General features: G+C 42.3%; 1 protein-coding gene across 3 annotated transcripts; it reads left to right on the top strand.

The window, feature by feature from the left end:
- Positions 1-1,113: 1,113 nt before the first annotated feature.
- Positions 1,114-21,934, top strand: coro1cb (coronin, actin binding protein, 1Cb). Of its 3 annotated transcripts, none has more exons than XM_015941617.3 (11): positions 1,114-3,030; positions 11,556-11,755; positions 17,337-17,459; positions 17,631-17,760; positions 18,014-18,195; positions 18,326-18,445; positions 19,229-19,333; positions 19,404-19,549; positions 20,302-20,359; positions 20,481-20,720; positions 21,289-21,934. In XM_015941617.3, exons 1-11 carry the CDS (start codon positions 1,242-1,244, stop codon positions 21,406-21,408), a joined length of 3,213 nt encoding a protein of 1,070 aa, XP_015797103.2. In that variant the 5' UTR covers positions 1,114-1,241; the 3' UTR covers positions 21,409-21,934. The 3 variants fall into 3 exon arrangements, with proteins under 3 accessions (XP_015797103.2, XP_015797120.1, XP_015797114.1); XM_015941634.3 differs by lacking the exon at positions 1,114-3,030 and adding an exon at positions 5,496-5,592; XM_015941628.3 differs by lacking the exon at positions 1,114-3,030 and adding an exon at positions 5,692-5,834.
- The last annotated feature ends 2,935 nt before the right edge of the window (positions 21,935-24,869 follow it).

Genomic DNA, 24,869 nt, shown 5'->3' with positions numbered 1-24,869 from the left:
TTTGGTGTATTTTTTTAATATTTAGTGAAAAAGACTGTCTTGTAATAAATAACTTAAAATAATTATTTTTTGAGCTTCAAATATATCAACTTTTAAACTTCCTCACGAAAACAAAACTTTATTTTTGGGCTCCTGCCTTCTCAGAATACCCATGGCACATGACAGTTAAGTCTGTTGAGCTGTTTTCCTTTTGTAATAATCCCCTGTACGCCATCCATCATGACTGTAGTTAAACTGTGCTCATCAGACCCCGAACAAACTGTTCTGGTTGTAATTTAAAGCCTTTGTGACTCGAATCACGCGTGCAGTGGCCTTTTTGCTGACCCCCCTTGTCACCAAAACAAGTGTAAGCATCCAGACAGGCGCACGCTTCGTCACAACAGCCGTGATAGTGGATGCACCATGGATGCATCGCGAGAGAACAAAACATTTTTAAAGACAGATTATTTTTATCCTTCTCTGGTTTCAAAGGAATCTAAGCCGTATGGATTATAGTTGATATTAGATCAGTCTTACTCTTGTCTCCTTATCTGACCTTGGCTCCCAGCAGCTGACCTCTAATCTGGCTTATCTTGTTTCCTTTTTGGCCTCTTGACTCACTGACATCAGTCAGACCCGTTTTAATAATAGCCACCGCAGCATTCCTCTCTGGCAGAATAGATAGTGAAGCTTTGGGAAGCTAAACGTGAGCAGCATATACAAATATACCAGACAGAGAATATCTGTGACTCCTGCTGAGGCGTTTCATCTGCTGAAATGTGTTTGTTTTCTAATTCACCGACAGAAAAGCAGCCATGGGACAGAAGCTGGAGAGGCTGTCTGAAAATGACGAGGAGTCACTTGATAACTCTGACTGCTCCCAGCAAACTGGAGACACACAGCTGCCGGAGACAGCAGAGCAAAATGAGACAAAGCATCAGGGTGGCAGCAGTTCTGCCACCCGTCAGGGGATTGGTGGGATTAAAGGAATCAGCTCCAGCAGCTTGGCCACTGGACAATCAGGGAAGACGACTGTCACTTTTGCACGTACGGACCCCCAAACTGGGCAGCCAATCAGACCTCTAGATCAACAGAAACACCTTCTGAGCACCAGAGGGGAGTGGGTGGGCAGAGACAGGGAGAGAACAGCTCCAACACTTTGGGAGGCCAAGAGTTTACCAAGCGTCAAGGAGGCAAGGGACATTTCTAACAAAAAGCAAGGATCTGGGAATAGGGCTGTAGTCTGGATTGGGACTACAGCTATGGAGGAGCAGGGAAATCAGAATGTATCAGACACAAAAAGTAAGATGGATCCGAAAACTCAAACTAGGGGTCTAACAACTGGATGCAACCCCACTAATGAGGAGGACTTTGTGCTGCTGGAAAGAGATGAGACCTGGATGTCGTCTGATGCAGGAACAAATACCGCTGTTGGCCACGGCAAAACAGCAGACACGGAAGACCCTTTTGAAAACTGCTGTGACAACAAACCTCCACAATCTTCCAGGAATACTCCTCAAGACAACAATAATCAAAAGCAAAAGACTGAAGAAGCCAGTTCAAAGACATCACCCGAAGACTGTTTTGAGAGAGAAATGGGTCAACGTTTGGTTGAAGTGACAGGCAGCAGGTGTCAGCTAAAAGGAGAAAGCCATGTTGGAGCTGCCTGCAGCGAGACAACTGGTAGAGGAAGAGCAGAGACCGAGCAAATGCAAACACAAAAGAATCAGCGCCAAGCAGTGGATCATGAGAACAAGTTTGCTGGAGCTGTATCTAAGAGGGCCAAAGCAGGAGCCGCAGGAAGTCACTTCTCCTCTTCCAAAGACGGTCAGTTGTCAGACAAAATTTTCAGCTCTCACCCTCCCCAGTCGGTAAGCCCTCCGTCTGTAGAATCACAGCAGCAAGACAGTCCCTCATTTACACGAGAACAATGTGATGGGAAGCATTGTCCTCCCCTAACAAGGGCCAGGGATGGAAAGATACAGGTGGCATGCTTAAAAAAGGAGAGTGAGCTGGTGTGCTTCTCTGCAATTGTCACACCTCCACCTTTAATCCATCTGTTACCGAACAAAGACACAACCATTGTAGAGGCTACGTCTGCTTCATCCTGTTCCAACAATGATCTGATGATAACAGAGAAACCTAAAGTCAAAGGTCCACCTCCTCCTGTCCCAAAAAAACCCAAGAACCCCTTCATAAAACTTAAAACTGCACAGTTAATGTCAAGTGACGTGCAAAGAAGAAACAAAGATCATCTGCGTTCTGAGGAAAGGGTCAAAAGGAGACACACTTTTCATTTCAACAAAGACCTTCCGTGCAGCGCTCCAACTAATCAGGACATGTGCTTGCTGTGGGACGAAGGCGGCACTTACACCATACCTACCAACGTTCGACGACTGTCTGCTGACATTAGCCGGTGGGACCATCTATCTCCTGGGCGTATGGATGACCGATACGGGGATTTGGTTGACTTTGAGTACTGTATGCGAGTAGCTGAACTGTCACCAGAGGAGGAGCCACCAAACTTAGACATGCTGCAGAGAAAAGTGTTGCCAGACAGAAGCTTCAGGCGTAAATGGTCACCTCCTCCTGTCTCTACAAATATGCTCACTTCAACAGAGACTCTTCACACCCCTGAGGACACACTTGATAGTGAATCTGAAATGTCCAAATCTGTCCCTTTAGAAGAAACACAGCAGCAAGACAGTCTCTTTCTGGAGAAAAAAGACATAGATCCAGGACTTCTAGCTGAAAGAGTCCAGATGCATGTCAGCAAATCTACCCACCGTAACTATAGTCATCCAACAGATCTGAACAGAGATGCAGCAAGGGGCAGTGAAGTGGGGTCGTACAAGCCCGTGGCAGAAATCGTCAAGGCAACAAACAAAATGCAGAAACAGCAGGGCCACGTCAAACCCAAGGTGACCAAATCTCCGGTTCGTTTGGCAGATCAGAGCCCAAGCATGAAGGTTTCACAAATGAAGAACACATTCGACGTCCCAAAGAAACCCAAGGAGAGACCAGCAGAAGTGTTAATACCTCCAAAGAAAGGTGGGTTCTCAGTCAGTTTGCTGAGCAGGTCAACAGATGTTTACATTTTTGAGTGTTCACGACTGCAAATCTAATAAAAATGCTAAAAAAAAACAGAGATGGGCAATGCATCAAATATTGTCATCAAAGGTATCAGAGCAGCTTCAGAATAAAGGCAAAATGATTTTTTTCTTGATTTGCTTCTGATTTGAACATTTAGTTCCTCAGATGAGTGTAAAAACATACTATAGTGGCCAAAGGGATAAAAAACCTCATGAAAAAATATATAAATAAGTAAATGCTCCCTCTTTGTTTTTAATGATCACAGAGGGCAGGAAAAAAAGTATTTGCTTCCTTACAAAGAGGTTGTAGTTTAGGGGTTTTGGGTTCAATGTTCCAGATTAGCAGACAAAATGCAGTATTAGAGACAAAGAAAATCTGAGGAAATAAAAAAATGAAACTTTCCAATTATTGTATTTCTTAAAGAAATAAAGCTATCCAAACAACTATATTATATATTTGATATATATAATATATATTATAATATATATATATATATAATATAATATAATTATATTATATTAACTATATGGAAAAGCAATTTCTCTCTACTTGGCAAAAACTACAATAAAATAAAATTCAACAAAAGAAAAGAAAATATCCTGTATGTCGGAATTTTGACCTACTTTTCTTTGCACATTGGAGGATTTTCAAGCACGAACAGCTTTTTGAGGTCAAATGTCACACTTTCAACTTTTCAGGGTTTTAAGATTGAGAGCATAAAGTCCCATTAGTCATCATCACACACTGGTGAAGTTACATCTCCGCATTTACCCATCCTCGTGGGGAGCGGTGAGCTGCAGCTGTGGCTGCGCTCAGGAACAATTTGGTGGTTTAACCCCCCAATCCAACCCCTTAAAGCTGAGTGTCAAGCAGGGAGGCATTGGGTCTTATATGACCCAACTGGATTTGAACCCAAACGTCCCGGTCCCTGTTGCAACCCTTCTGAAGTGAGTGGTCTAGGAGATCAGGGTGTAACACAAAAAAAGTAAAACAACTAAAAGTCTAGAAGAACCACGAACTGGCTTTGTATAAAAGAAGGAATTTAATACTTAAAAACCAGGGGCTTTTAAACACTATAATGAAAAGAGGGAATTATTTTAACTTCAGGGTCTCAAGGCCAAAACAGCAAACAAAACCCCCCTTCTGGCGACAACAAAATGCAACACCTCTCTAATGATAGAAAAATGCAATGCATAAGCTGCACTGGCTGTCCACTAAACAGGAGAAAAATGTGTATTAAAGAAAAAGGCAGAGAACCCCCACCAAAACTTCCCAACTAACAAAAGAATATGCAAAATCATACACCAATTAAAACTAACTAAATAACACTGATATCACAGTAGCTTATGCTACATGGGGTTTAACACCTTCATAATCACAGTCTGTGCCCAGAGGTAAGGGGCTGCAGTGCTGGCTGGCTGCAGCTTTTATGCAGGTCCACTGATGAGGAGCAAGTGATCCCAGCTGTGCACCAGGATGTGGCAGCACATAAGATATGTATAGATATGTGTTTATATACACATCTATGTGGCAGCAGACCTGCAAACAAACACAAAACAGGAAGCTCTCTACTCCAAGAGAGCCCCTACAGGTCAGTGGACATAACAGTCCCAAGGTGGACACTCTTATGACTCGTGGTTCCATGAATTAAAGCAAGTTGCCCAGATCCTGAATAGCAGAGCAGCCCCAGACCATCACAGTACACCACCATGTTTGACTGTTAGGCTGTGATCTTTTTTCTGAAATGCAGTGTTAATTTGTCACAGGTTGTTTGGGATAACTTTCTTTCCTTAATACAATAATCACTTAAAATTTGCATTTTATATTTACTCTGGTTTTACTGTCTTCTTTTGAAATTACTTTTTGATTGGACAGGGGGAAATCTAAAAGAAATCTGTAAGGAGCAAATAACGGTTCATTATTTTCACAACCAGATTAGATTATAATTGTTCATTATATTTTTCCAAGTGAGACAAACTGTTGTTTTGCAAAAGAGCAGCAAGACAATAAGAGTTGTGGTGTGTTTGTTACCTGTCATTAAATACAGCTGCATTATAAACTCATGTTCAAAACTAAATACATTAATAAACTTGTTGCAAGTGACAAAATGTAAGGATAAAGTTTAATAAAATGGCCTGATACAACTAGTAACTAAACCTTTTGAATACATTAAGGCCCCCTGTGATCGGGTAACAATTGAGGGGTGGGGAGTGTCTTTATTGTGGGATAAACTGGGTGCAGTGGGGGTGGGTTTGAAGGGGGGGGGGGGGGGGGGGTTTAACACAATAGATGCTACTGATTAAAAAATACAATTTTTCCAAAATCCTAAGAATAACTTTGAGAGACATAAAGAGGTCATAGTGAGATAGCAGCCTTCCTGCTGCTCCATCCCCATTCAGATCTTTGGAAAACTAAACCTATTCGTTTTGGGGGGTTTGCGCATGTGCCGTAGCCACCCGTCAATGCTTTCTACTGAATTTATTAACGGGATGAGAATAGAGTACAGCTAGTCTTCTGCAGGTGAGGAGCGGGCACTAGATGCGTTGTGCATCAGCTGTTACATGGGAGTGGATTTAAAACACTGGCTCTGATCACATATTCGAGTGGAGGAATAAGAACATTATAGCTGGATTATTTTTTTCCTCGGAGACAGGGGGATACAAGAGCACCGTCCTGAAGGATAAGGGCGCGCCTTAACTGCCATATTCATGTGTTGAGATTAATTACCCGTGCCTAGGACAATCTTGCAGAGATTTTAGGAGGTAAGAGAGCTTGAAAAGATGTGTTTGCATTGCGCGTTTGATCCCTCTGGTTTTTGCAGCATCCGTTGTTAGCTCGCTGGATGTGTTTGGGAATGGGAGCAGCCACAAACCTCGGGTGGAAATGTCTGCACTTGCGTCAGCTGGCAGCGGTCCACTGCAGCTAATAGTTAGCGGCGTGCTAACCCATCAGCAGCCTGGATGCAAAACACAGGGGATGCAGAGAAGCCGACGTTTATCCAGCTTGTGCCAAATATTTGCCAAAAGGACACCTTGCTCTGGATTTTCGTTTTACTTGTGCAATAGCTCATCTTCGTTGACACGTAATGTGTCGGTGTCAGTTAACGGGACCAGCCCCGGTGGTACCCGGTGTTGTGCCGAAAAAAAGCATCGCTGCCGTGAAAAGCACCCCAGCTGCCCAGGCATTACAGCTCAGCCACTCCGTCTCCACCTTTTTGGATAATTCTGTTGTTTGGGTTCCACGACTTTAAGCATTAAGATTTCTTTGCTCTCTAATGAATCCAGATGATAACATCTGGACTCATCAATAATCTCCACCCCTTCGCTTTCATTGACGTTAGCAAGTGTGGCTATGTTTAGCAATTTTAGTGATATGACTTGGTAACGATGTGCAATGTATAATTTCAAGTCATCACGGAAATAATATGTTTGCTATGTTGGTTGTAGCTTGCGGTTTTATTTTTTTAAAAGAGCGCTCTTTAGGAATACTAGCTAGTGTTGTTAGCATTGCCTGCTAGAGCACCATTGTTTAACGGTCTTGTGTTTTTTCAAACATGGAACGTGCAGATGCTAGGAGAGGCTGAAATAATTACGGCAAGCCGATGTGACACATAATCAATTTCAATTAAAGTTTTATAGCAAATTTGGAAAACTAATTAGCGTAAGAAAATAATGTTCTTGATAACCTTCTAACATTGTATAGCTATTAATATATTGTGGAGGTTTTTTTACGCGGAAAAAAGAAAGTGTTTCTCTCACAGCAAGTCCAGACCACACTACATTTCAGCCGTTCTAGACAAACCTCTTGTTGTGAACAGAAACTGTTATTAACTTCACGACCAAAGTCAGCGCCAATAGGCTTCAAGTACTGCTTGAAATGTTAACGGCAGTGGGTTTTCGGGGTTTTTTTTTGTTTGTTTGTTTTTTAGCATTGTTGTTTTGGTTTGCTGTCAGCTCATGCAGTTTGTCTCACTGGAATCTTGGACTGTACAATGTGGTCCGAGTTTAAGTCTGAAACACCACTGGTGTGAGAGGTTCTCGGCTCAATGATACCAGAGAAGGCGAAACAGTCAGCTACTACCACCTCCACTTTAGGACAAACTACCTGGGTCGCAAAAAGAAAAACACAATTTTAAAGCGACTATGCATACTTTGAAAGTTTTATGCTTGCGATTGCCCCCTCAGGCCAAAAGTGTAACTGCATTTTCGATGGTAAGCTTGTGCATGAGGCGTGCATGCTGTACGTGCACACTCCTGAATGAAAAGTCCAGTAATGGTGCAATTTACAGGTTTGCTGCCATGACTTTGACAGAGGTAATGGATGTAATATAATATATATAGACCAAATCAATCTGGACTGCATATTTTCCAGGTTATGATAGGTGGCTAGGTGAATAGAGTGAAGAAGCCAAATAATACCAATACATGAATAAATCACGTTTGATGGAGGAAAAAATAAATACTAGTACACTCAGGCAAGACAATTAACCCGCCTTGCCTGCTGGTGGTGGTCAGAGGGACCAGTGGCGCCAGTGCTCGGCAGCCTTGCCTCTGTCAGTGCGCCCCAGGGCAGCTGTGGCTACATCGTAGCTCATCCCCACCAGCGTGTGAATGGGTGAATGACCGATTGTGTTGTAAAGCACCTTGGGAGGTTCCAGGACTCTAGAAGGTGCTATATCAAATACAGGCCATTTACACTTAATATGCATAAACGTTGGCCCTATTTGATTTGATTAGCGACAAAGTTTTGCAAGTTTAGAATGTACAATTCTAATAAATGAAACAAACAATTACTCTGGTGTAGACATGCTAGACAAGCAGCCTAAAAACTGTTCCTACTATGATATACAGAAAGCCCCCGGCTTGCTTTGAAAGCATCAACAACCCTTTTCCCTCACGTATTTCATAATCATTTCTTACCTTTCAAGCAACAATGATGCTAACTACAGGTCTTTTACCGTACAGAGAAACTCTCAGCATTTTTCACTTCTCAAATGCCAGACTGATGTTTATTCTCGTTCTTTACCTTCGGCAATCAGACTCGAGTTTTGCCCTTTTTGTCATGCTGGAATACACTCTCGGTTTCTTGTCTTGTTTGAGGTCTGGGCTGGAGTTTCGCCGGTTCTTGAAGCAGCTCTCTTCTTGTTATTGACTCAATCTATGCTACCAAACCACCTCTCGCTGTTCCGCTAAGCTACAAATAGCAAACACTAAAGGCTATGCATGAACACGCATAACGTCATCGCGCATTACGCTGCTTCTGGAAAGCGTGCTGTTCGACCCGAACATGCTGTTTTTCTGTGATTTTACAGGAATACAGAGGCAGTCACAGTAAAACTGCCAGGGATCATTCTACAGGACCAGGGCAATGCAGGAGAATGCATGATAAAGAAATTATAAATTTCTATACATGTGTTGGTTGTTAAACTTTCACATAGTCCCTCAAAACATGCTTGGACCTAGAAACGGTGACAGGTGTTTAGCGCTGTCTCGTTTCCTGTGGTAATATGGGTTTCTGGTTCCGGTAAATGTGGATGCAGGGAAGATACCCGAGGGGAGGGGTGAGTGTGCCTTGACCATGTTTTCGTTCAAAACCTAGCTTGTTTGCTGATTCGCCATAACAGCTTTAATTTTAAAGGAAAAAGCAAGACTTTTCTGATCCTACTTGAACTACTTGAAAAGGTTGGGATTCTTTGAAATCCTTACACATAAGCTAGAAGGACTGTTTAATTATTTTTTATGTTATACATATAAACCTTTGTTCTGTGTCCCCTAGAATAAATTAACTTTCATTTAGCCTTTTTCTGCATTCCTACCAAAAATAAAATTGTAGATATTTAAAATAGTAATTTTTTTTTATTCCAAGATCTCCAATACCATTGCAGAGATCTTATTTTGAGAAACAAATCTTAGAAATTATTGAGTTTACAGAACTTGGTAACCTTATAGTAGCAGAACTGGAAACGTTTAGCTAATTAACACCTTCTTAGTTCTTCTATCTTATTCTATAAGGGCTTTCTTTCCATGAAAATGATTTAACAAGTAACAATGATATTGTGGATATTTAATTACTTTTAGTATCCACAATATTTAATTTCTATGGGACAAATATGAAGACATAAGTGAGAAAGGTGACGTTGTTCTTACTAAGAATAATGACTTTTGAGGTATCCCTGAGATGCTGATAAAAGTATAGTAAAACATTTTCTGGACATCAAAAATAAATGGTTAAGACTAAACTTCGTCTTTGGAAAGCTTCTCCCACTATTAAATTAAACATTAGCTTGCCGTAAAAGTAGTTACAGATTGTATATTCCACAAAGAGCCAAATGAAGAGGCTCAAACGTTGTGGCACATCCAAAATGCCAAACATCCTGGCATAAACTGCCAACAAGAGATTTAAGATGATCTAAACAAGAAATAGCATATTCCAAAATGTGATTTAAGATAATATGGCCAAAATTCAAGTCTAATTCAACCAAAAGTCTTAATAAAATCTTGTGGATATAAAGAAGACACGAATAACAGACACACAGGGATTCAAAATTAGTCCATTTAAAATAACTTTTAAAATATGTATAAATAATAGCACTGGCTAACCTCAAAAGCAAAAAGCATACATTAAATGGAGGCATATCATCACAAAGAGATATAATCACATCAAAGTACTGCAAAATTTTTCTAGGGTTAACATAAAAATAAGTAACTAACTTACAAATTCAAAATTATGTCATTTATGAAGTGAGTGGAGCTAGTTTAGCTTTAATATGTGCATAAAAACCAAATTATGTTACAGGAATTTACCAGAAACCATCTTTATTCATAGTTGTGTTGTGCCCAGATATATGTGCTTTAATCTAAAATCTGCTGTTTTCAGTCAGAACAATCAAATTAGCTTAGTGACGGTTTCGTGTGTGGTTGATGGTGAATATACCAATACTCACCCAGTTTTATATAAACGTGTTAATTAACGTAGGTAGCTACTGTTGAATGTAGCACACGCGAGAACAGGATGTTCTAGTCCGGTGCCGTTCAGGCCGTCGTGCAGCCCTGCAGCAAAATGATGTGTGTCAACATCACTGGGTGTTTAGATCAAGATGTCTGAGTCTTGTATTTGAGAACTGATGTGTCACATCTTAGTCGCAGATGTGACTTTTAATTGCTGCTTGTGCAACGTGTTGCATGGCAGCTGTTGACAATGCATTTACTTTTGGCACCTATGTTCATATCTTTTTTGTTGTTAAATCCATGCTTTTTAGTATATTTCCTCATCACAAAGATGTGTAAATATAATCTTTTTAAATCTATCATCCGTCAAATTAAATTAAAACTTGAATAAAAGCTGTTTTTTGACGCCTAATGTGTGAAAACCAAACACAAGCATCAGTCAGTCTGCACACACCCACACAGCCATGAGGAAAACGTCCCCAAAAAATCCAAATAATAGACACACAGGTGGGTGGATAATGTAAACGTGAAGGTTATTAAACCACAACAAATGCCAAGTTTTAAGAGCAGCAGGGTCACAAATTAAAATGAAAATCGTATCCTGAGCTCAGCTCTTCGTCAGAGCGGTTTTATATATTTTTTTTACCCAAAGATGGTGACTCAGCGTTTCTGTTTTCAGCCTGAATGTGAAGAAGCAGGTGGTCTGCTGTGATGATGAACTCACTCAACTGGAAAACGTGTGACGGCTCTGCCCGCCACTTCAAACACAGCTTCAGTCTTTCTTTTTTTCTTTTTTTTTTTTTTTGATGCTCTTCATTTTCTGGATACATTCACACCAGAACACATTTCATATTTACCTATAGAACAATATTTTTAAGTCAAAACCTCAACAATTAAATATTGAGGAGGAATGTTGTGCTTAAAGAGCCACTGAGATGAAATCCGATCTTTAGCGTGGATCAGGAATAGAGATCGTTTCCAGAATGCAGCAGCAGTAACAGGCCATCTGTGGTGCATTCACAGGAACTGATGCAGCAGTTTAAAATTATAACATCCGTTATGACAGTCTGAAGCCTGTGTTCCTCCACCCCCTTCATCAAACCCTAAAATAAACCAAGTTTTTCTTGTTTTCAGCTGAAACTGCAAGGATATAATTGCAATTATAGTCAGAAATGTCAAATCTGCTCACTATGGCACATTTCCAAGCTACAGACCAGCAGTCTTCCCAAAAACTCTTTTTTTGTATTCATGCAAAAGACATTTAGACAGAGGTGAATGTAAACACACATGCAAAAGAAATGCATCTCGTGTGGTTTGAATGTTTGCCAGCAGGCTGAGTCGAGTTGAATAGAAGAAGAAAAAAAATCAGTCATTGGCATAAAAGCCACAAAACAGACCCAAGGGACACTCGTTTTTATGTTTCTTAGGTCTAAAGTGTCACATTCAGCGGTGCTCATGACATTTGTTCTTAGTTAAAATGTTCTTGTGATTTTTAGTGAAACACACAATCACCGACTCACGTTGCTCCTGTTTCAGATATGTCGCGGCGAGTTGTGCGACAGAGCAAGTTTCGTCATGTGTTTGGCCAGGCTGTGAGGAACGACCAATGCTACGATGACATCCGTGTGTCCAGGGTAACATGGGACAGCTCCTTCTGCGCCGTCAACCCCAAGTTCGTTGCCATCATCATAGAGGCGAGCGGAGGAGGAGCCTTTCTCGTCCTTCCTCTACACAAGGTGAGGTGTTGATGCATTTAGTCTTTTGTCCTTCAACTAATATCAGAAATAGTATGTGCAGCAGCAGCAGCAGAAATGTCTGCCTACAGGTAGTGAGAGACAGTATTCAGAGTTTATTAGTACAAACTGGGGATGTAAGAAAACATTGTTACACTGAAATATTACGATATTTTTTTCTTTTTCTGTTCTAATCTTGTACACAGAGTAGCAAAGTTTCCAGCATGTAAACTCCTTCATCCCTATTCATGGTCCAGGGTCCATGCCAAATTAGCTCGATGGCTTCTTTTATCCATTGTCGAGGTAAGGAGACGTGGACCCTGGACCATGAATAGAGATGAAGGAATTTACACACTGGATCATTCATGAGACGTGGCGAAGCTCTGGTGATGGCGGCTGTCAGCAAACAAGGTAAAAACAGAAACTTTGCTACGCTGTTAAAGATAACAACAGAAAAAAAACAAGAAATAGAAGAGAAACACAGAAAGAACACAAGGACTTTTATAATATGTCCTGTTCTGATACTGAATCAATATTTGAAAGCAGTGTATCAATTTTTTACAAACATTTGCTGTATTTCTTCTGAATGCTATTCGAACTCCGGCCGGTGGGTGGCGACAGATTTTAGCGCCTTCGATTCTTACTGAGTAACAAGATCCTGCCATGACACTGGATGTGTGCAGGAAGCGTCTGGCTTGAGTTTTCCTGTCTTACATATTGCAAATATTGTCTGACTTTAAAGAGACACTGTGAAGTCTTTATCATTAATCTCTGGAAATATCCATCGAAATGTTGTTGTAATTGAAATAAAAAGATGCCCAGTTGATGAAAAATATTGGAAGTTTCATAACATTTAACCATATAAATCTGTTCTAAAATACATGGGAGTGGATCTAAGTCTCTGGGCGACGCCATATTGGATGCCATATTTCCCTCTACTGAAGCCCATGAGGAAAAATTGCATTTACTGATTTGTAACAAATGGTTACAAAGCTTTCATCATTTTTATATGTTGTTTTTCTACACATTTACCTCTTTATATGTTGCCAGTGATGAAAGGGAGTCTGGTGTTCTTGTCATTTTAATGGAGGTTGTGCTCCCAGGGATTTTTGACCCTAATGGCCTTCCGTTTGAAAGGTCTTACTTGAACACACAACTAATGCTTGCTTGCAATTGTAGCGTTATGGTTTATGCTCTTTTATGAAAGAGGAACCATTCTACATATGAATTTGTGATATTAATTTTATTAAATTAATAACCAAATTGTATAGTTTTAAGAAGACTCAAAGGTTGTTTTCATCGATAAACTGTCGATAATATCCGTGTGTCTGTGTTTCAGTTCAATGAAGAAACAAGTTTGAAAGTTAAAAGTTTTAATTCTTCAAATTAAACTAATGATTTTGAAATAACAAGCAGAAGAACATCAATCAACATTGGCAACTTTGTTGAACAATCTTTAACAGTTGATATTGTAAGCTTGCTCAAATAGACTTTGTGGTGAATGTGTGAAGATTGAACATGAGGTGAGATGAAGGCATGTGGGTGTGCGTTTGATTTTGCTTCAGGAAGAAGCAGGTGTCTGAGTGAAGTGATGGTTTGGATAAACTTAGGTCTTATCCGAAAAACTGCATCAAACGTTATCTGCCGTGGACTGCCTCACCTAAAGTCGGACCCTCTTTTAGATCCGGGACGCCAGAGGATGGTGATGTTTCATCCAGGTGACACCAGCGGCTGGCAGAGGAGACTAGATGTCCGCGGCCCGGTCCAGAGATGCCCGCGGTACACGTTGATGGAAAAACGTTTGCAGATGCGCTTTCTTAAGTTTAATTCACTCAGAAAATCAAAGACTCTGGACGAGTCTGCGTTAGCGATTGTAATTCAGCTATTCCTGTCTGTCTTGGCAGGAACAGCGTGAGGGGGGGGGAGTGAGCCGATAGGCTCCGTCCCCCCTTTCGCGTTTATTCAGGTCTTCTCTCTTTCGTTGTCAAGCACGAACTGAATCATGAACTGAAAAACTTACCAAAAGCCTTTCTCTTCTCAAAGCAAAACGTGTGCGTCAGCAAATGTGTTTTGGAGTTTACTGTGAGAACAGATGTGTGTGTGTGTGTGAGTGTGTGAAGGTCACCACTAAAACATCCTCAGAACATTATTTAATTAGCAGTGATTCATTAGTTATTATGATTACCCAAAGCATAATAATCATTCATTTGATTAAAACACATTTATAATGAGTAAAATGGTTATTAAAATGATTATTTTAATTAATAAACAAAGGAAGCGTAAGACTCTTATTATGACTAGCTTTTCCATGGGAACACATCTTCTGGCCCTGCAGGTGGCAGATGTTATGGTTTCCAGCAGACTCTTGCAGACTCCATGTCAGCAAAGGTCTCAATCTGTGGGTGAAAGTTCTCAGCGACCCAGCACTTGACCCAGCCGAGTCAAATGACCTTTGTGACAGAAAACCCATATTTCCTCACGTTACACAATCATTTAGGTATGTACTGCCCCCTATCGCCAGGAAAAATACACACTGACACTTTAAGTTTTGCAATGTATCATACGTCTCCCCTGTACTGTGATACATATCGTATTGCCAGATTCTTTCCAATACCCGACTTTTCATCTAGCTGTGTTATCAGTTTAATGTAATCTTCTTCACGCTCTAAATTAAGCCAGTAATTCAAATTTATATTACTCCTACAGTATCAGCTTTTTGCTTTCCAGCATATTAAGAAGTGAAAAAACTGTCAAATGTGTGCAAAAATAACTCGTTTTAATCTATATTAGAACCTGAATCTTTAATGAGTACCCATGAGCCAAATGTTTGTAACATTATCATAAATTTAGGTCATGTGTTGAATCAATTCTGTGGTGGTCTGCTGGACCCACAGGCTTAAGTCGGTAGTAAAATCACAGATAATCAATGTTTAAATCTGCCTGCTTGTAAAGGCATCCTGTTTGTATCATGTTACAGTTGCTTCCCTACACACATGAACTTTAAAGTGATAGTCTGTATTTTTCTTGGCGTAGGGCGTAGTAGAGTATTTTTGTGTTTGAGTAAGACCTTACCAACGGATGCCCATTAGGGTCAAAAATCCCTGGGGAGTGCAAACTTCAGCAAAATGACAAGCTCATCAAACTCCCTTTCATCACTGGCAGCAAGTGAAGAGGTAAATGTGCAACACAACAATGTTCATGAATGGTGAAAGTTTTGTAACCGTTTGTTACAAATCAGTAAATGCATTTTGTCCTCATGGGCTCCCGTAGAATGAAACATGGCATCTAATGTGGGGTCGCCCAGAGATTTAGACCCTCTCCCATGTATTTTAGACCTTATTTTTTGGTTATATGTTATGAAGCTGCCAATATTTTTCAACAACTGGACACAATTTCATTCATTTTTAACAGCATTTCGATGGATAATTCCAGAGATTAGCTGTAAAAACTTCACATTGTGTCTTTAACCCTCCCACTGACCTAATGGGTGTGACCCCGCGAGGAAAGCTGACCATTGAGCAGGGTTGATGGTTTATCCCTTATGTCCATGTGGCAGGGGTGAGGAGTGAGTACCACCTCACCCCTGCCACATGGACCTCAAGGTATAACCATCAATCCCGCTCAATGGTCAACTTTCCTCGCGGGGTCACCCATAAAGACAGTGGGAGGGTTAAATTCAGTTTGGGACTAGATAAGACTTTATTGATCCCACTGTGGGGAAATTTGTGTGTTGCCACAGCTTAGGGCAGACAGCAAAAGTAGAGAAGTGACCAAGAATGCAAAAAACAAAAGAAGACTATACGTATACAACCGTAGTTCATATGTAGACACATACACAGTAAGCATTATGGATAGGGGGTTGTGAACAACATGGAAGTAATAATATATAAAAATATAATAGTTGTTCTACTACAACTATCAAGTGGAAGATATCGGTAAATACAGGCTTGAACATGTGAGCACACGTGTACAAAAACATATATAAGGTGTATTATGCATGGAGTGGTGCCAGTAGATTTAAAGCCGTACTTTGCAACTATTTCTTATTTTTAAATCATTTTCTAGAGCCAGTATGTGCTAAAATGACCCTTTACAGGGTTAATGAAATGTCTCTCAGACCCTACCACCCTCTGTGGCCAGAATATCACACTTGCAACTTCAGACTGGCAGGCCACTCTGTTGGGAGCTGCAGTCTGCTTCCAGTCCATTTCCTGCTTGTTTTAGATCATGAGCACAGCTGATTTGTTTAACTTAGTGACCAATCACTCCTGTAGACACTAATGAAGGCTGGGGAGACATTTCAGCTGTTAGATTACGGTGTTAATAATAGTCAGTTGTTTTCTTTGACATTAAAAGCTCTGGGTAACTGTACCACCATTTTGCACATGTACTTACCTGTGTTTGTCAATTTATCATGGTAGGTGGTGTCGACACTCCCAGGCAATACAAAAACAGGCAAAGAGGTTGACCTGAGAGCAGAATATTGAGAATCTAGTTCCGTCATTGCTCCCAGCTACAAGCTAACTGAAGCTAACAGAGGTTTGATGGCACTTTTAGCCAGAAAAACACGATTGAGGGACTCTAACATGAAGCATATTTCAACTCACTGAGCTGCAGAGTTTCTGTGGTCAATCGGATCTAGGTGCCTGGGCCACATGAGCCTATGCTTCACTCCTTCGTAGCAGGCGGAGATCCGTGAGATCTCAGAGCCACGTACCTGTCTTGTCCTCAGAATGGATTAAATTTTGCTGGACTTCAACTGAAAAAAAGTTTACTGTTATTAATTTCAATGTAAACGCTTTTTGGTGTTAATCAGTGACCTCACTCACTGTCAAAGCAGTCGTGATATGCTGACATCTTTGCAAAGTCCTGATAGGGCTGACTTTGCATGAAGACACAACAGCTGAGAGAACCGGGACATCGTATCTCGGAAACACACCTTAAGACTCCAGTTCCTGCCGTGTTGAGCTCCCCAGTGCCAGAGCTTTTTTCCCAACAGAGCAATCATTTATACTAGAGACCGACCAATATGGGGGTTTTTAATGCTGATGCCGATACCGATTTTTAAAGAATTTTGTTGCCGATATCTAAAGCCGATTATTAAGGCCGATATATTTATAAGTTTTATAAGTTTTAGCAGCACATTGATTGTGAAAGACAAGTGAACACTCACTGTGTGCAATATAAATTAAATAAGTCAATCTCTTAATATTTATTGAACTTCAACTATTTACTTATTGAACTTCAACTATAAAACAAACTCAAAACATAAAAAACAAATGGTGTGTTGGGGTCCTTCGGGCCCTTTCTTCAGTCTTGTAGTGGTGGCAGTTGGCCACACAGGTGCCTGATTTTTTTATTGGCTTTTAAAAATAATTTCGGCCGATACAGACAAAATTGAATATATCGGTCGGCCTCTACTGGAGACCATTGCAAATGTGCTGAAGAAATGAGTGTGCTTGCGCTTTAAGAGAGAAACTGCAAACCTGATCTGTAATTTCAACATGTCCTTAAGGACCATCAGTCATCGGTCTCATTTCTCAGCTTCATTGTCCTCGTAACAAACCAGTTTTGTGCGTTGCAGACTGGCCGTATAGATAAGGTGTACCCAACAGTGTGTGGACACACAGGCCCAGTGTTGGACATCGAATGGTGTCCTCACAATGATCACGTCATCGCCAGCGGCTCAGAGGACTGCACGGTCATGGTAAGAGATCACGATCACAGGCAAAAATGAAAACCTCTTTTTATGTTCTGAAGCTCGGCTATGAGAATCCGATCAACACAGCACTGGTACAGCATATTTACTTTTCTTTTTTATCGTTGTAGATTTTAAAATGAAGAAAATCTCTTTGGTTGCTGATGCTTTATACAATAGGTCTGGCAAATACCAGAGAATGGACTGGAGACGCCTCTGTCGGAGCCTGTGGTCGTGTTGGAGGGCCACTCCAAACGCGTTGGCATTGTCTGTTGGCATCCCACCACTCGTAACGTTCTCCTAAGTGCAGGTAGCCTCTGACTCAAACCTCCAGCACACACACACACACACACACACACACACACACATACACACACACACACACACACACATACACACACACACACACACACACACACACACACGCGCGCACACACACAGCTGAACCGCAATATGACTAAATGCATGACTGCCTTCTGTTGCATTGTTCGTTGTGATGTAGAGTTCTGAAAATAAACCTGTTCAGAGAGGGCAGGGCCGGGCTCACTCTGTGTCCATTTTAGGGTGCGACAACCAGATCATCATCTGGAACGTAGGAACGGGAGAGGCCATGATCAACCTGGATGACATGCACCCTGATGTTATCTTTAGCGTCAGCTGGAGTCGCAACGGTAGCCTGTTGTGCACTGCCTGCAAGGACAAAAGGGTCCGTGTCATCGACCCGCGTAAAAAGAAGATCGTGGCGGTGAGTAAAAGCGTTAATGGATTTTGGATTTACAGGGCTGCACAGGTGCATTAATCTCCCTCATAACTACAAAGCATGTTGCCTTTACAGCCCACCCGCCCATCCTGACAAAGTTTGTTTCTGTTATTAGGAGAAGGACAAAGCCCATGAGGGAGCTCGGCCAATGAGAGCAATCTTTTTAGCAGATGGAAACATTTTCACCACTGGATTCAGCCGCATGAGCGAGCGCCAGCTAGCCCTGTGGAAATCTGTAAGTCACTCTCATTCAGTCCTTCACACACTGGCACGAAATACACAGCTCCAAAACAGGTTCTCTACAAAACACAGAGGATTAAATCTAACTAAAGATTATTTTCAACTCTGTACCACCATGCCACAGTCCTGTTGGACAAACAGCTACTGTACATGATGCACTTCAAGCTACAAATGAGCAGGAAACCATGAGTTTAAATCTGAACCTAAACTGAGTTTTGGCTGGAGAGTTCAGGTCAGTTCCACGTGGACTTTCTCTCGATAGGCTCATGGAGTTTGTTACGTGGAAATCCCTCAAAACACAGTGTGCAGTAACAATCATTTTGCTCAAAAAAGCTTGAAAATTCAACAGAGGGACACCAGGAGCTCTAAAACTGCAGTTCCCAACGTTTTATAACATCATATATATGTGTGTGTGTGTGTGTGTGTGTGTATATATATATATATATATATATATATATATATATATATATATATATATATATATATATATATCATCATTATTTTTAAAAAGACCACAAATTGGGAGATATATTTTGGGAAATCAGCTCTAAAGAAATTTGTAATTTAAATGACATCATTGTATTTTCATCTGATTCTACAGAATCTTGTTCTTTGAGTCTTTTTGCTGATTTTTCAACATTTAGTCTCATTGAGGCTGTTACATTTCACATCCAGTTGGGGGCGGTAAATACAAACATTTCCACTTTTCCATTCCTTATTTTTTGCTTGGAAGGGTTTTTAATTGATCAGCTGGTAATATGTAATTTTATGTTTGCAGGATAACATGGATGAACCAATTTGTGTTCAAGAGATGGACACCAGCAATGGCGTTCTGCTGCCCTTTTATGATCCTGACACTAATATAGTCTACCTGTGTGGAAAGGTAAGCAGAAAAACAAACACGTTATCTATTTTAAAAGATGAGATCCCAAAGCTGACTGATGTGTCTTTAGGGGGACAGCAGCATCCGGTACTTTGAGATCACAGAGGAGGCGCCGTTTGTTCATTACCTCAATACCTTTTCTACGAAGGAGCCCCAGAGGGGAATGGGCTACATGCCTAAGAGAGGCCTGGATGTCAACAAATGTGAAATAGCAAGGTATTGAATTAGTTTTTTTTTTTTATATATATAGTGTTCATTTACAAAACATGCTTTTTCAGCATCCAATTAAGGAAGAAATCATGAGGTATTACACTCTATATTTTTTTTATTAATTTATTAACAAAAACAATCCAATAAGTGAAAATCTAAGAACACCTAATGACTTTATGACTTGCTGAAGCACATTTGGCAGCAATAACATTTTGCAGACATTATTTCATGCACAGCTCTCTAAGGTCCTAGCAAAGAGTTTTAATTTTGAAGCTAATGCACTAATTTGATTCGGTCGTTCTGTTTTAGGTTCACTGCTGAGGTCATTGTCCTGCTTTATGATCCAGTCTGACAGGCAAATGGCTTCACGTAAAACTTTCATGTTCTACTTGGCGACTGTACAGGATCTGTCCTCCATAGGCGAGCCTGAAATTTAAAAATTGGATAAACTTCCGAGCTTAGTTAACCTTTTAACCAGCAGGTCAGCCTCCTAATAGAGTCCCTATGTCATATTGAAACATGCTAAAAAAATATTTTCAAAGTAAACAACTAAACTGTAAAAATTCTAGAGTAAAACGTTGTTACCTTACATTAATGTGATTTTAATATTATTGTTACTACTAGCTTACATTAGTTATTACTAGCTTACATTAAAAATATCCTATTATTGCCCTAAGCAAAACAAAAAAACATTGGATTATTCACGGTGTGAAATTTAAAGGGTTAAATGATTTTAAAAATATTTATTACTTCTGCAGGTTTTATAAGTTACATGAGAGAAAATGTGAACCCATCATCATGACAGTCCCTCGTAAGGTAAGTCTGCTACTCCTCTTCCCATTGTGTTTTTCTTTTTACTGTATTCACACACCTCATCATTTTCCTTCTCTCTGTCCCCTTTATGATGACATTTACGGTGTCCTTTGCACGTGTCCAGTCGGATCTGTTCCAGGACGACCTCTACCCCGACACAGCCGGCCCCGATCCCGCCCTGGAGGCAGAGGAGTGGTTCACAGGCAAGAACGGAGGCCCCATCCTGATCTCGCTGAAGGACGGCTACGCCTCCACGAAGAACCGGGACCTGAAAGTGGTCAAGAAGAACATCCTGGAGAGCAAGCCAGCCCCAAAGGCTGAACACATACCCATTGTCCAGAAGCATGCTCCGCAGTCCTCAGTAGTGAGTGTTTGAAGAAAAGGAGCATTCATTTCTGATCAGTAGACCTTTTCTGGTACTGGAACATCTGAGTAATTTTACCTTCATTGGGGTATGAACTCTTAAATGGCCCAGTAGAAATCCGCTGGTCAGAAATCACGCTGATTGGTTGTAACCAAGTATGAAATTATATCAACCGGCTTTGTAAAATTGGAAGTGTTGTTGTTGAAGTGGAGTGGAGAGAAAATGAATTATGCAGCAAAGTTAACGGCGCTTTAAAATTGCCATTTCTAAACTCCTAGCACTGGAACATAAAACAGAAATCCCATGCCATTGAGTGATTTATAAACTAGTAGGAGCACTTTGAAATCTATTCTGTAGTTTACTGGTAACCAGTGGAGGGATCTAAGAACAGGAGTGATGTGCCCCGTTCTCTTAGTTCTTGTTAAGACTCGAGCTGAACAAGCTGCAGTTGCTTCACAGCTTTTTTGCATAACCAGCTAGAAATGAAAGCATATAACTTACTTTAGCTGTAAGTTTGGTTTTGGTGTACTTTTAGTCTCTAAAAATGTTTTGTTTTTTGCTTTTTTAGAAAATGGAAGACAAACTGGAAGAGGTACTCCGAGAGTTTAAGTCACTCAGGGACCGTGTCATCCTTCAAGACCGTCGAATCGCCAGATTGGAAGAGCAGGTTTCCAAGGTTGCCATGTAAACTGCAGAGCCTTTTTTTAAAAAGAAAGTCAACTGTACGGATTCAGCTGTGGCCAAATTTCCGATATTCGGCTTCAACGAGCTTGGTTTCATCTGTCTGATGGGAACGAGCTCGCATTCCAAGATGAACTTTATTCATCAGTCCTGTTCCACACTCCACCCCTGAAACACACAGATTAAAGAGGAAAACTCTTGAAGAAAAGACATTTTTTGTTAAAGAAAGTCTTAAAAACATTCTAATGTGATGTTTGAACTTACAGCTCAAAAACTGTAGCATCAGTATTTCCATCATTATTATTGTGTTGCCAAATATGAATTGTATGCTGTTTCATGCACTGCTTTCACATTTATTTTTCGCCCTCTGTTGTACATTCCAGCATTCCAGTCACAACTTGGTGGAACAATATTAGTCAAGCTGGAATTTAAGAGTTTATTTCTTTTTTTTTTTTTTCAACAATAGCTGTTTTTTTCCCGCCATTTTGCTCATCAGTCAGAAATACGAATGTGGAATAAATCCTCCAGAAACATTTCGTTCCTGTTCTTCTGGGCTTGAAATGTACCATTTTACATCGTTCTGGTGTAAATGTTGTGAACATGTCGTGGTGCCTCTTCTTACTGCTAAGGGTGTAATTAAAGTCACCCTTTGCAGTGCTTATTGTTGGGAAGGGGCCACTCTCAGTTTGTGTTTCATTCAACCCATGACAAACATTCTGTGCACATAATAAAGATTTTACACATGAAAAAAAATGGTTTCCCCCTTGTTAGGCCCGAGCAGCGAAAGCGCTGCGAAGGCCTATTGTATCTGCTCTGTTTTGACATGACTGAGGGGAGTTTCCTGACCCAAGTCATGCAGAATGATTCGGAGACAGAGGTAGGAAAAAATAAGATACAATTTTATTTCTTTTAACTGAACTAAAGAGGCACCACAAAATGTGGAGATGGGTAGCAAAGGCGCAGAGCACTCTTTCCGGTGGCCGGGGTCTGTAGGATAGACAGAGGTGAGGATCTTGTGGCTGAAGTGGAATAAATTCTTCGGAGGAGTCTTACTGTAGGAAGCTGGCTTTGATGTCTGGGCAGATCTGGGGTGAGCTGTGGCAGAGGTGTTGGTACTGGGGCGTGATCCAAGAGGTGAGCGGAGGAGAGCGGTGGGGTCCACCAGGAGGAGGGAGATCTGTAGCACGGTTCCAGATTATGGCTGAGGTTGGATGAGGCAGGTCTGAAGATGATCCTGAGGAAAGCAGGGCGAATGATTACTACGCTCATTAAGAGCACCAACACCATCTGTAGCTACTAGGACTGAGATAACAATAACTGTAGCGATCTATAAACTGTGACAAGAACTGTAGCTTGTACTAAAGGCAAGACAGAACTACCCAAGTTGAGTAATCTTCCAGCGAGGTGAAGTGATCTCCCAGCTCCTTATAAACCCTGGCAGGTGATGGGAAACACACCGCAGCTGGCCACTCTCCGGCACCGCTCACCTGCAACGACTTGGTGGTAATTAGTTGAATGTGCAGACTCACCCCAGATCCTGACAGTACCCCCCCCCCCTCAACGGACGCCCCCTGGCGTCCCAGCAGAGGAAGAGGAGGCGGAGGAAGAAGACGAGGCCCTGGAAGCTTCAAAGTCCGCGATGAGAGAGGGGTCCACAATAAAAGACCCCGGAACCCAGGACCTGTCCTCGGGACCGAAACCCTCCCAGTCCACGAGGTACTGCCGACCCCGTCCCCGGGGACGAACGTCGAGGAGCCTCCTGACCGGGTAGATGAGACCACCTTCAAAGAAACGAGGAGGAGGAGGAGCAGGAGAGGGACACAGGGGACTAGACACAACAGGCTTGACGAGGGACACATGAAAAACAGGGTGGATCTTAAGGGAGGAAGGAAGGGTCAAACGAACAGTGGAGGGACCCGGGACTGCAGCAATGGTGTAGGGACCGATGAAGCGAGGGGAGAGCTTCCAGTTGGAGGACTTCAGGCGAATGTCCCTGGTGGACAGCCAGACCTGCTGTCCAGGGGCGTACAGAGGAGCAGGACGTCTGTGCCGGTCAGCAACCTTCCTGTTGCGTTCGGCCGTCCGTTCCAGGGCTGCAACGGTCTGAGTCCATGCGCGCCGAGCGCCACGGAGGAACTGCGGGACAGAGGAGGCGGACCGCACCTGGTCTGAGGGGAACAAGGGAGGTTGGAAACCCAGCGACGTCTCGAAGGGAGACCTGCCTGTGGACGAGGAGACATGAGCATTGTGCGCGTACTCCACCCAGGGGAGTTGGGCGCTCCAGGTAGAGGGATTCGTGGCACAGACACAACGCAGGGTGGCTTCCAACTCCTGGTTTAACCGCTCACACTGCCCATTAGTCTGGGGGTGAAACCCTGATGTGAGGGAGACCCTTGCCCCCAGGGCGGCAGCGAACTCCTTCCACAGCTGCGAGACAAACTGGGGACCTCTGTCAGACAGGATGTCCTGAGGGATGCCGTGAAGGCGGAACACATGTTTAACCAAAAGTTGGGCAGTGACTGAGGATGAAGGGAGCGACTTAAGGGGAACCAAGTGGCAGGCCTTAGAAAAACGATCAACTATGGACAAAATCACAGAAAACCCATGAGACGGGGGAAGACCAGTAACGAAATCCAGGGCAATGTGAGACCAGGGTCGTGAGGGTATAGGAAGAGGCTGGAGAAGACCAGCAGGCGGCTGGTTGGAGATCTTACCCCTGGCGCAGATGTGGCAGGCCGCAATATAGTCCTTCACGTCCTTGTACAGGGTTGGCCACCAAAACATGCGCCGGATGAGGGCCACAGTGCGTCCCACTCCTGGATGCATAGAAAAGCGTCCGGTGTGGGCCCAGTGGATGACGGAACCTCGGACCTGGTTGGGGACGAAGAGCAGGTCATGTGGGACATTACCTGGGCCTGGGTCAGACTTCTGGGCTTGGAGGACCTTATCACGGATGTCCCAGGTCAGGGATCCCACGACGCAGGAGGGGGGAATGATGGTCCCAGGTTCTTGTTCTCTGTCAGGAGAAAACTGTCGGGAGAGGGCGTCAGGCTTGATGTTCTTAGAGCCAGGTCTGTAGGAAATAATAAAGTTGAAACGGGAAAAGAACAGGGACCAACGATACTGTCGGGGGTTGAGTCTTCTGGCGTCCTTCAGATAGGCCGATTCTTATGGTCTGTCCAGATGACCACCGGGAGCTCTGCTCCCTCGAGCCAGTGCCTCCATTCCTCCAAAGCCAACTTGACAGCGAGGAGTTCCCGGTCTCCGACATCATAATTCCTCTCAGCAGGGGTCAGCCGCCGGGAAAAGAAAGCACAGGGATGGAGAGCGTTATCGTGTGGGTTTACCTGGGACAGCACAGCACCCACCCCAGCGTCCAAGGCGTCTACCTCCATGGTAAACTGCCTGGTGGGGTCTGGTCGGGTAAGGACAGGAGCCTGGGTGAAGCTATGCTTCAGTCGGGCAAAG

The sequence above is a fragment of the Nothobranchius furzeri genome, chromosome 6 (genome assembly GCF_043380555.1).
Source record: "Nothobranchius furzeri strain GRZ-AD chromosome 6, NfurGRZ-RIMD1, whole genome shotgun sequence".
Lineage (NCBI taxonomy): Eukaryota > Metazoa > Chordata > Actinopteri > Cyprinodontiformes > Nothobranchiidae > Nothobranchius > Nothobranchius furzeri.
The sequence above is the reverse complement of the archived record's forward strand: the minus strand, read 5'-3'. Positions and strand labels throughout refer to the sequence as shown.